Genomic DNA, 12,914 nt, shown 5'->3' with positions numbered 1-12,914 from the left:
GAAAGAACACATTAGCATCAAGCTACGGAGAACACTCTGGGGGGGGGGGGGCGCTTCAGCCCCATCCTTAAAGCTACAGTTAAGGCTGAAAAGAGGCAGTTTTCATTCCAGAATCAGATCTCTTAAATCATTCATCAACTTGAAGGGGAAGAAAACCCCTAGGGTTAGCCCCCCCCCCATGCAGTCTCCAAGGGAGGGTAATTTATGTTCTTTGAAAGAGCCATTGCCGGAGCTGTTCTGTAAAGATGGGATACGAAAACAGATACTGAAAGCTGATATTTTTCTTTGGAAGGCCCACTGAGGAAAAATGAAACCGGGTTTTTTAAAAAAAAATAAAATAAAATCCAAAACAGTCTCTTATCTGCCGTGTTCTCCAAGCCAGTGGTGAGTTTATGTTAAGAATATACAGATATGCTGCATTTAGAGGGGGTGAAATTAAGGAAGAGCACAAGGCACTCTCGTGCTCTTGACGTTTAGGGTCATTCTGTCCCCATTTTGAAAAAAAAACGAAAGCTGACAAACTAAAGATAGGTAAAAGCAGAAGACAGAAATGATAAAATTGGCAGTCAGAGAGGATTGTCACACTGGGTGATGTAAAAAGCTGTTGGCAAAATAATTTTTTCCCCTGCAGCCAAAAAAAAAAAAAGATTATGCAAACAAAATGAGAACTGCATGGTGGACTAGAGATGCCATTTGATAATGATTTAATAAAGCTGTTAGGTATCAGTTTTCCAATATACAGAACCATCAGAAACAGTGTTTTTTAACATAGACAATATTAAGATGTGTGGACTTCAACTCCCAGAATTCCCCCCATTCCAGGAGAATTCTGGGTGCTGAAGTCAACACATCTTAAATATTGTCAAGGTTCAGAAACGATGCTCAGAAATAGGATTTTCAACTAAAAAGATACAAGTCTTCTGATTCCCGATCGATGTTTAGATCTGCGAGATGGAAGAAAATATTGACCTGGCTTGTTTTGAGTGCAGAAAGACCAGCTTTATTTTCCAGGCCTTTTTGAAAGTAGCCCTTAAAAACAGAAATCTTTTAAGCCAGAGTTTCAATTAGATTTTGCCCTCTCCAGTTAAGATTGACTGGCAAACAATTTATCTGTTAATCTACCAATTAAAGATTGCGGCACAGAAGTGTGCTCAGCTCACAGGTTACCAAGGAGGCAATTATTTTAAAATGAGCAATAAACACTCGCACAAAGCTACAATTGTTTGTGTAAATACAGAGGATTCAAAGTTTTCTGTCCTTGTGGTGCCAAATAAATATGTGAACAGAGGAAGGCCATTTATAATTACACCTTAATTATATAAAAAATGATAGGGTTAGTAAGGGAGGATAGTCTTTCGCAAAAAAGAAAACATTCAGCTTCAGTATATAAAGAACTTTATTTTTAAACTGAACTCCATTTTAATGTTTCTTGCTCGCAGCTGCCACCTAGGAAAGAAGAAGAAAAAAGCTATTCTAAATGTATTTACATATTCAAATGATTTACCTGTGCATAACTTCCCAGTATTCAAAGGACCATTTCCACCACTGCCTGAATTCAAATACCATCCATCTATAGCATGAATGCTTTAATTCCAATCTGGTTTTTATGTCCCATTTGCTTTTGATTAACAGTTTGACAAAAAGGTCACAAACACCGCATTTCAGGCAATTTGCTGCTGGAAAAATAGAAAAATGTGCTGTCCACAGGCTAACACCTTAACTCATGGTCATCACCTACCAGCTTCCAACACAATTTATCAAGATAGGTAAAAGAGTCTAACTATGCATACCGGTTACACCTTGTTCAAAGCAAGAATTTGAATCGTGCTCTTTGTTGAACAAGCCATGGTGAACCAATTATATTCTGGCTTTGTGTTGAAGGGTCCTTCTCTGAGCTTAGCTGTTTTCTTGCAAACATTTCATTGCCCAAACTAGGTAACACCCCTAGTAAGGAGTGGAGTTTGGTCTCAGTTTATATTCTAGTAGCTTGCCCTTTCAGTGTTGGTGGGGGTGATCTTAGAGGTTCTTTGGTTGGGCTGTTTACTATTGGTTTGTTTGGCAATTCCTCAATTGGAGTATAATTTACTCTGATGTCAACCTTGGAGTCACTTGTGAAATCTTGTGTTACTGGAAAGAAAGGCAAGCTTTCTTAGGGCAGGCAAACATCCTTTCTTTCCTGCAAATGCTCATTTGCCTTGTCCACTAAAGGAACCCACAACAGATCTTTATATGGGCTGCTACAGGCATTTTCAGGAGTGATCAAGAAAGCGTCAAGATATTTGACTTGATTCACATTTCAGCTCGACAATTAGCAGTGAGAAAAACCTGTTAAGCGCGAGAGATGCACGATCTTTATTCTGGTGTTTGTTGGACATGCTCTGTGCAATCGTAAAGGGAATAATTTGTTAAGAAATAACTCGCCAACAGTACATTGTACAGCACACAGACCTAGTTAACGTGCAATCACCTCGGCACTTTATCGAACGGCGATGGGGCTGTTAAAAACAGTTTTATGGGGGAGGTAGATGATCAAGAACAAGTTTTAACAGCAAAACGGTGATGCAATATGCAGCTCTTTCTAATGAGATTCATAGAGTGGGGTCTTTAGGGGTACATTTAGGCCCCAGCAAAAAGGCTGCTCGGAAATACTCCTACAAGTTGCTGATTCCAACTCTCATTTATTATCTATTTTGCTTTTGCTTGCACAGCTTTAAAAGCAAGGCTGTCCGATTCTTTAGGAAGTGAAGATCACTGGGGGGTGGGGGGGAGAGAGAGAGCAATCTGCTGCCTTTCAAGTGTTATTGATTTTTAGTTCCTGTGAGTTCCAGACATCCTATCTGATGGGGTTGTTTTTTTTAAAAAAAAACCCGACTCTATAGAAAATATATACCAAAAAATCCTGATGAATACTCAAGTAGCCAAAATCCCTGCTTTAAATCAAGGTAAATGAGAAAATATAACAGAGTTAATTTCGAGAATTCTTCCTTCTTATCCTCATCTCCTGCCTCATGTAAATCATTGCAGTAAGGGAAGAAGAAAACAGGCCAAGGGTTAAAAGCCATTTTTTTTTGTCATGATGCAAAACCTGCAACTTTATGTACCTGTATTAAATGCAGGTATGTAATGATCACATTTACATTAGATCATCACAGTAACAGAGTAAGAACAGAGTTGGAAGGGACCTTGTAGGTCATCTAGTCCAACCCCCTGCTCAAGCAGGAAACCCTATAGCATTTCAGACAAATGGTTGTCCAATCTCCTCTTTAAAACCTCCAGTGTTGGAGCATTCCATTAATTGTTCTCACGGTCATTAAATTTCTCCTTCATTCTAAGTTACTTCTCTCCTTGATTGGTTTCCATCCATTGCTTCTTGTCCTGCCCTCAGGTGCCTTGGAGAATAGCTTGACTTCTTTGTGACAGCCTCATAGATATCGGAACACCGCTATCATGTCTCCCCTAGTCCTTCTTTTCATTAAACTAGACTCATGGCCTGTTATTTAGTGGACTGGAGACCTGATGTTTCTTGCAACATATGAATGAGTTGCTTTAAGACAACAGATTTATGTATGGATGATTACAATGAAACATGGTCATCCTCTACTAACACTGCAGTGTAACAATTTACATAGATGGGGACATGGATAAGAAGCCTTCATGCAATTCCAATTGTGTTGTTTTTGTGCTTTTCCCTTTTGCTGTTTTTTCTTTTGTGTCCCTTTTTTTCCTCACTTTTTAAAAACAATCTCCCAACACCTGTGCATAAATACAGGATTTTCTATGTTAAAATTTACCGCATCGAATGCAACTGATTTAACCTAACAGTACTTCCAATATAAGTGAAAACTCATTTTAAAAGATTAACGGGAGGCATGCTTATTAATGAATGCCCCTTAAATTGGAGAGTATTCACCCATGCCAATTCACATTATTTACATAATGAAGTCATTTGTAGAATACGATCAATGCATAATTGTCATTAATGAGAATGCACCATCAGTCCATTCTCTGCAAAGAATAGATATCTTTTATTCAGTCTGCCCATGAATGATTAGGCTATTTGTGATTTTAAGGAGGGAGAAGGGAAACATGGCTACTTTAAGTTTCCAGATTGCCATTTTAAATGCCACAAGAAAGCTGTCACTTCTAAATCTGCATTAAGGGGCAAGATTAATGGTCTGATGCAGTAACACCCCCTTATTCAAATTTCTCCTTATGCAATTGTAGATTTTACCTGTCCAGCAATCCTGTCCAGGTCTCTCTGTCCCTGAGGAGTAAGCTTGCGACCTCTGAAAGAAACCAGTGTCAAAGATCAGCCTCTTCTAAAATTAAACTACTAACACACACTGATCATTCCCAGTTTTGGTTACAAGCAATGTAGCAGTGCAAAGATCACAATTCAAAAGAGAAGATGTGATTCAAAACACGAGGTCCTGCATCCAACACCCCTAAGAACATCTTAAAGCTGATGTACTATTGCATGAAAGTTTTTTTTGCAAAACATGTCTTCACATTGCCATTTCCGTATAATCCTAAATTAAAATCATTCTTCAAGGATTACTGTTTTTTCACACCACCTGTATGAATTTTTGAAGTTTCCCAAAGCTTTAACACTACTTGGGGATAAATATAGGCCATGGAGATGTTGCTTAATTGTAACCTTCAGTAATTCTAGCCAGTGAAGAACACAGGAAGCTACAGTTCAACAATATAGAAGTACCATAGAATCCCGTAACAATCTTGCCCCTCTTCATTAAGATGGAACATATTTGAATGAAAGATCATTGTCCAAAGATACCCACCGTGGCAATGCAACCAACAGTATCAGTATTCAAGAAGACATTCTACCACACATACTCATGTCATAGGGAAGACTTGGCCATAAGGTAAAGGTAAAGGCTCCCCTCGCACATATGTGCCAGACGTTCCTGACTCTAGGGATGGTGCTCATCTCCATTTCAAAGCCAAAGCGCCAGTGCTGTCCGAAGACATCTCTGTGGTCATGTGGCTGGCATGATTAAACGCCAAAGGCGCACAGAACACTGTTACCTTCCCACCAAAGGTGGTCCCTGTTTTTCTACTTGCATTTTTTATGTGCTTTCGAATTGCTAGGTTGGCAGAAGCTGAGACAAGTAACGGGAGCTCACCCCGTTACGTGGCACTAGGGATTCAAACCGCTGAACTGCCGACTTTCGATTGACAAGCTCAGCGTCTTAGTCACCGCATCCCTCCTTTATTATGACTTGGCCATAATACTCTAATATTGTTTGCACTATCTTTGGAAACCCTCATGTAGGCCACGAAGGCAAAAGACTTTTATAACTGTCCAGCAATATATATTCAAAGTCACACTGCCTCTGAACGCAGAGCTTCCAGTATGATCTTTATAAACTGGTTCCCACAGACGGTATCCAATGCGTTGTGCCCAACTGTGCTTTTGTGAGCCTGCCACAATACACATGTATTTACTTAGGCTTCCACGTTCTCTGCATCTGGTAGGAACTCACCCATCCTGGTCCTTCTCCACCATTTTGAGCCCTTCCAAAGCCTGGAGCACCCTCCTGGCAACACTTTTGGAACCCCGGCTGAAGTGACTGGGCATCACACCATTGCGCTGGCGCCCTCCATAGATCTTGGTCATGGAGCCAACTCCAGCACCACCCCGAAGATAAAGGTGGCGGGCTGTGGATGCTGCAAACAAAAAGAAACCATCACTTTATGACCTTCTAACTGGTCATTTCAACCACAGCCTTCTGGCACGAGAAAGACGGAGCCGTTTCCAAAGTTTCACAGGACTTGAATGTATCTTACCACTTCCTTAAAGAACCAAGCTTGACTGCTCACGAGTACAGTTTTCTTGGTAACAATTCACAAGTGGTTTGCCAGTGCCTTTTTTTTTTTTAAGCGTTCCCACCCCACCCCCCAAGAAATGACCACCCTGGGCAAATCTATAAACGTGAACCACGTCATGCCAAAACGACATCTTCAAAACAGCCACACCTATCTTCTCCTACTGAAGGTTGCTAAAGACAAGAACTTTCCATTTATGCCAAGATGTTGCATGCCCAAGTAAATTATCCTCCTTCAATGAAAGGCCCCAATGAAAGTAATTAAAATTAACGAGCACAGTACCCTCAACTGCTTTCAGTCCAATGCCGCCTCCAACTGAAGAAGTGTCAGCACGGCATCGCTTGGAGACAAACAAGCAAACGGCAAGAAAACCCTCAATTTTCACCTGGAACGGAGTTCTGCAGAAGCAGAGTAGCTGTGCTATTTCACCAGCAGGCAGCTTTTCTACGCACTGCCTGCCTTCTCCTTTGAGGCTACTCCACAGGCCCAGACGAAAGGAGAAACCCTGAGGCTATATTCCTGCAAGTCAGAAACCTACTTCCCTCCCTTACATTTCAGTTCGGCAGTGACAAGAGCAAGTTAACCAGGCTGAACAGCCATCCTGACAGCAACAACGGAAGGGGGAAGCAGGGTTCGGACTTCAGGGCATCTACAAAACTCTTGCCACAGCAGAGGCCCATTTGAAAAAGCAACAATATTGGTTAGCTGTCATTTACTGTGAATACAAACAGATGCGAGAAGGGCATTTTGGTTCCCTGTGAAATAATAGATCAAGATCTCCATGAAGAGCATCTCCAGGGCTCTCCAACCATCTGAAGTCACGAATAAAGCCATCTTGCATAGGGGTGAGATGGAGGCAGCCAAAAGACTATTGGTAGACAGCCAAACGGTTGCTTGCATCCGCTGTTTTATAGGCAGGCAAATCAAATGCAAAGGGTTTGAGGCCTGTTGGAAAAAATGATTTCCATACTGGCCAGGAGCGCTGCCCACTCGACCGCGGATGGTGATTGTCCAAAGTATCTAGCAGCGATTGGTAATAGATTAGAGGGCTGACAGAAAAACAAGCCACAAAAGATATTTTAGAATTAACTGAGGCTTTTAATGAGACGTCATATTAAAGAGCTGGGCAACAAAGCATCTGTGCTTCTGATTGGTCCCCAAGATATAAATGCTTTATAATTATGGGCAGAGAAGTCAATTATCTTCTTGATTGATAACATTATCAAAGTCTCCAATTGCTAGCCAACCATAGAGTTTATAGCAAAGCTACAGACATTACTTCATGTGTATCTTGGTGCTGGTGGCTATTTCCTGGGAAAATGAGAAAAGATTCTGTTCTTTTCATTGAACGTCACATCCCTCCCAGGACACGCACAGACCAGAGTCTAAACAGGACAGTTGTGACATAGAGGACTATCCGTTGTCCCAAAAGGCACACCCTTCTTTAAAAGTAGTTGTTTTAAACCGTGCAGTGTCATCAGAACGCAGAGACAAAAAAAGACACTTCCAAGGATGTCAGGAATTAGATTAGAAAAGTAGGAATTGCAGCATTCTGTCCAGCAAAATGTCTTCAAAACCCATTATTTATAGACTTACTCTAGCAACAGTACGTAAATCACTGTTGTTCCTTAACACAAATAAAAGCTAATGCTATAAAGCCAGTTTGGTATAATGACTAAGGCACCAGGCTAGAAGTCAGGAGATCTCGAGCTCTAATCCTGTTTTAGGCACCAAGTCTGCTGAGTGACCTTGGCCAGTCACACTGTCTCTCAGGCCTAGAGAGAAGGCAAGGGCAAACGACTTCTGAAAATGCTGCCAAGAGAATTGCAGAGATTCGTCCAGGCAACTACCAGAAGTCAAGATTGGAACACACAAAACAAACATCACCCCTCAAACAGCCTTAGCAACTCTCCCCAGCAATGTTGCAAGTAGCACTGATTCATTTTAATAGGACAATTGATGTATTAAATTGCAGTAAGCCTTGATTTTGACCACAATCATGGTTTATTTTGATTTTATTTATAGCCACCCACATAGACACTGAGCATTTCACATATACAAAACAAGAAAGGCATTATTTATCAAATTTGGAAAAACCCCGTCTCCCTCACAGAGTTTTGAACAAGACTCTCTACCACAGATCCATGCAAAATGCTAAGGAACCAAACCTTATTTTAAAATCTGCAATGGCTAATATGCATACCACCCTTAGTCAAAACCAAACAAATTACAGTATGGCCTGTTATTGCATGTTAACCAGATATTGAAACTAAGCCATGAATGTTTACTACATTTCCCTATTTTCATCTCTTCTTCTACTGCCCTTCCCCTTCCCATTGTAAGCTTCTTAGGAGGATGAACTTATTTTCATCCATAGGTACTAATGCAGGGTGTGCAACTTTATAACCTGTGGGCTTCAACTCCCAGAATTCCTGAGCCAACATTGCCCAAGAAGAAGCACATTATAATATCTACCTATAGGTAATTTCAATAAAACAATATTCATTTTGGCCCCTCTTACCCAAAGAACATGTTGTAGAAAAAGTACAATTAGCATAGCGCTGAAATTATTTCATTCCTTACCAGCTCTGGTATAAAACCAGTTTTCATCATATGGAGCCAATTCTTTGTGCTTGGCTAGTTTGACTGTGTCCACCCATTCAGGTACCTTTAGTTTACCTGACCTGCAAAACAATTCAAGTATCAGTTATGAGGACTGTGAAGTCCTTTCCAAAAAGGTAGTTCAAAGCAAATGGGATACAAACACAACACTGTAACTCTTTCAAGCAGCTGGCATTTTTCTGGGATCACACAGTGACTTCAGAGGGCTGCTTTAAAGGATTGCAGAGAGATACAATAAGCGTCTTAAAATTTAGGCAGCTGATTAATCCAAATATATTCATGAAATAATTCAAAGGGAAAACAACTGAAGCACAGATCCACTAAAGCTACAAAGCACTACTTGGAAGAAAAAACAGTCCTGTTCTAAGGTAGGATTTTTTAAAATTTGAATTACTCAACTTGTATGGCACCTGCCACACTCATCAATCAAACCCCAGATAAGAGAGAACGTTTTGTGATCTGAAATATCAATGGTAGTACACATTAGGTACCCCGGATTTTTAAAAAATAAAAGATGCTTTGGTTTAAATACCTGTTTAGCTATACATCTTACTGCATCACTATTTATTGAACCTCAAATAATTAATTCACATACATATATGCGATTTGTACCCCATGTTATTATCCAGGAAGTACTTAAGGCAGTTATCAGTATATTAGAGAAGTGCAAAATAGTTTGTGCATGAACTATTCTATACATGAAACGTGAATTATTCCAAACATGAAACAGCTACTTCTGGTGGTTCCTCTCCAAAATGAAGCATGTGTGGTTTGGTCCAGAAACCAAAATGAAACAGGACTCAAGTCTAACTTCTAGCCTGAAACATGAACTGTTCTGGGAAGAAGCACTGATGGGAGAGGAAGGGGAAGAAAATGCCAGGAACATCAGCAATAGCAATTAAGGAGAAGCAAGGAAAAGAGGCACCAGGAAGATTGGGGGGAAGGTAGATTAATAGAATATGCTGTGCTGAGAACGGACAGTAGCCGTTGAGCGGAGGGAAGGAACTGAATAGATTTTTGACTGATGAGACATATCATTTTAGGGTATCAGCAATGTGGTTGAGAAGCAAGAAAGGGAAGGATGTAAGGATATGTCGTGTTGGGAGTTATGAAGAATTTCCATTTTGGACACATTCCTACACAATCCCTTAGTGATGTTTTTGTTTAGAAAATCAAATTTATAAAAACTAATTTATTTGGTAATAATAGGTGCAGACCCCACAGCATCTTAATGGGACACAAATTCGCATTTGCACACCAATTCCATTCTGGTATGATTAGTTGCGTGGAAGTATACTTCTAAACATTCATAAAGCTGATTCCAGTGAGAAGGAATATACTTCAAACTATTTATCTTATTATTAAGCAACCAAAATAATATGGTGCTTTTAACTCCCTATTCATTTCCTGCCTGGATTTATAGGAATCATAGTTTTTAACACCCACCTTTATTTCCTGAAATATTACTACTGCAAAGGGAATTTCTGTCTTTTATTTATGTGTTATTTTCTGCCAAAATCATTAAAATATACTAATCTAAAAATACTATACTAAAAATGCTTTATAGATTAGCATAGACTCAGAAAAGAGTGCTACCTTTTGGGAAAATACAACTCACTACATCAAAAGTCCAATTTGTATGTGCTAATTAATTTTTCACACAACTTACTTTTTGAGAAAGGCTGCAAGGGCCCGTACAAACTCCTGCTGGTTGACGTCTTTTACAGTTACTCCAGGCATCTGCAGAGGGGGGAAAATATGTAATCTCACCAATTTAGAAAAATTAATCATAGTTTCATACTTCTGGGAACTGAACCAGCACTGCCAAGGAGAGGCCAGGAGAGCACCCCCCTCTTCACGATATTTATTCATTTGTTTATTACCTGTTTATTAATATTATCATTATAATTCCTAAGGACCTCCAGCAGCAGGAATAAAGTATACCCAATAAACAATATAATATACAAGTAATAACTATTGGAGCAGTCAAGCAAAAATAGACAGCTCTATTGCCAGCAGATTCCACAGCAGGAGAAAATCCATATTGTCCCATCTAATGACCCCTCACACCCTGGACATAAACTGTTTCAACTCCTACCCTCAAAACGATGCTATAGAGCACTGCACACCAGAACTAGACACAAGAACAATTTTTTCCTGAACGCCATCACTCTGCTAAACAAATAATTTCCTCAACACTGTCAAACTATTTACTAAGTCTTGCACTACTATTAATCTTCTCATCGTTCCCACCACCCATCTCCTTCCACTTATGACTGTATGACTGTAACTTTATTGCTTGTATCCTTAAGATTTATATTGATAGTTTCCTGATTGCTTATTTGTACCTTATGACTATCGTTAATTGTACTTCATGATTCTTGATGAACGTATCTTTTCTTTTATGTACACTGAGAGCATATGCACCAAGACAAATTCCTTGTGTGTCCAATCACACTTGGCCAATAAAAAATTCTATTCTATTCTATATTCTATTCTATTCTAAGGTCCAGAAAAGGAATACGAGTTTGCTTTTCCCAGAAACCCCACTTTGAGGCAATTGCCTTCAGAGAAAAATGGGGAAATATTTTGACCAAGGATTGCAATACTCAATGTTTGTAATCCTGAATCCTACAATTGCAGTTACTGGAATTAATAAGTAGAACAATTATTACACTATGAGTTTACAGGCAAGGATCATTGTATGTTTTAGTATCTGTAATAATGGTGAATATTTTAGTATTAGTGTTTTCTATTAGTATTTAATATCTGTAGAATTTCTATGGAACAGGATCTTTTTTCTTTACTCTATAGCAGATCATATTGTCGCCACTATCAAAAATCCTATCTATTCCTGTTCCTTCCCAATGAAAACCAAGTACTGCATCATAAAATATGATGTTGGTGATTGTTAAAAGAGATTCTCCAGGTCCCTCCATTTCTGGTTTCAATTTCTGTTAAGTATCTCTTGTACAACTTTTTAATCAGAAATATAAACTTGACAGATCCCTTAGGGGTGTTTTATAAGATACTGCAAACATCGGATTTTAATAATCATTTGTCTTTCAAATTATTGTCTTTTAATAATAATAATAATTAGCTTCAGCTGCTTTTCATTGAGAAGGCCCTTGTTTTGCTAGCTTTTTAAGGATCCGCAAAGGATCCAGGCATCGAATTCTACTATAAATGGATATAAATGCATTTTTCTTCTAAGCAAAGGCTTCAAAGCAAATAACCAACACACTGTTTATATAGACAGTGAAACTGTTGCTTTCTTTATATAGTAAAAATATTTTTTTAAAAAAAAATAGAAATAACCAATAGGAACAATGGGGATATTTAAGATGTTAAGCTTCGCAATTTTTTTAAGAAATTGAGTATCAATAATATTAAATATCATTAATATTAATATATTTTCTAATATATAAAAATGGGAATATGCATCTTTCCTTGCAGTTACGCTGAAACGTAATAAACTATAACTGAGGTAAAATAAATCCAGTCAAACCATGGTTTTTATTCTTGTCTTCCCCACATATATTTTCTTCCTTTCCACCCGCTTATTCCACCAGAGCCGCTTCCCTCCCACGCCGCCACATGGCCTGGCCTTGCCCGGCAAGCCAGACCCAAGGGAGGCTAGGCCAGAGCACCGAGAAAAATTAGGAAAGCCGGAGTCGGCCCCGCCGGGGGTCAGACGGACTCCCGGCCTGCCTCCCCACGAGCCGCCACCTCGCTCACCGTGTTGCCGCCTCAGCGCTACCGGGCAGGAAAAAGAACGCACGGGGCTCCCCACCCGCTCCTCGCAGGGCTCCAAGCATCGCGAGGTTTGTCTCGACCAATGGCCATTCGCGAGATCCTTACCTCGCCCAATCGTTACCCGGAGGGTGGGAGGGAGGGAAGAGGCAGGCATCGCGCGACTTCCCGCCAAACGACGAGAACGGGTTTGCCAAGACGGAAGTTGAGGAGGCAATTTGCCCATCGAAGGGCGGAAGTTGGTTCACTTTTTTTTTTTCCTTCTTGTTTTCCTAACCATGATAATAGGTTTGTACTTTGTAGAGATGCTCAGTCATCCAGGGCAGGGTTGTCCCAAAGATCCTTTTTCAGGAGGCAACTGGACTTTTTTGTTTTTTTCTTGACATTTCTTCTTTTGATATCTATATATCTATATCTATATCTATATCTATATCTATCTATCTATCTATCTATCTATCTATCTATCTATCTATCTATCTATCTATCTATCTATCTATCTATCTATCTATCTATCGACATCTAGGGTTTCCTGCCTAAGCATGGGGTGGGACTAGAAGACCTCCAAGGTCCCTTCCAACTCTGTTATACTATTCTATAATAAGTTTCTTGATTCTGTTTGTTAACTGCGTTCGCATTTCCTTGGTCTTCCTTTTCTAAGCCGTGGTATCTATTGTTGCTGAAGTTCTGTAATA

At 39.7% G+C, this 12,914-nt stretch overlaps 1 protein-coding gene across 1 annotated transcript; it reads right to left on the bottom strand.

Annotated features, from left to right (window-relative positions):
- Positions 1–1,378: 1,378 nt before the first annotated feature.
- RPS19 (ribosomal protein S19) lies at positions 1,379–12,276 on the bottom strand. The gene is made up of 6 exons (XM_070949329.1): positions 12,208–12,276; positions 10,139–10,209; positions 8,431–8,531; positions 5,505–5,688; positions 4,232–4,286; positions 1,379–1,446 (listed from the first exon to the last, which is right to left on the bottom strand). Exons 2-6 carry the CDS (start codon positions 10,207–10,209, stop codon positions 1,420–1,422), a joined length of 438 nt encoding a protein of 145 aa, XP_070805430.1. The 5' UTR covers positions 12,208–12,276; the 3' UTR covers positions 1,379–1,419.
- Positions 12,277–12,914: the final 638 nt, after the last annotated feature.

This window comes from Pituophis catenifer, unplaced genomic scaffold (genome assembly GCF_029215685.1).
Source record: "Pituophis catenifer annectens isolate HBS135680 unplaced genomic scaffold, rPitCat1.0.hap2 SCAF_9, whole genome shotgun sequence".
Taxonomy (NCBI): Eukaryota; Metazoa; Chordata; class Lepidosauria; order Squamata; family Colubridae; genus Pituophis; species Pituophis catenifer.
The sequence above is the reverse complement of the archived record's forward strand: the minus strand, read 5'-3'. Positions and strand labels throughout refer to the sequence as shown.

Bases quoted from the DNA above. Each gene is read 5' to 3' on its own strand.
- RPS19 (XM_070949329.1), bottom strand. From the start codon at position 10,209: ATGCCTGGAGTAACTGTAAAAGACGTCAACCAGCAGGAGTTTGTACGG. The intron at 4,287-5,504 runs GTGAGTTCCTAC...GGTTTCTTTCAG, and splicing joins GTGGAGAAGGACCAGGATGG to AGGTCGCAAGCTTACTCCTC. The intron at 1,447-4,231 runs GTAAAATCTACA...CTTCTTTCCTAG, and splicing joins TGGACAGGATTGCTGGACAG to GTGGCAGCTGCGAGCAAGAA.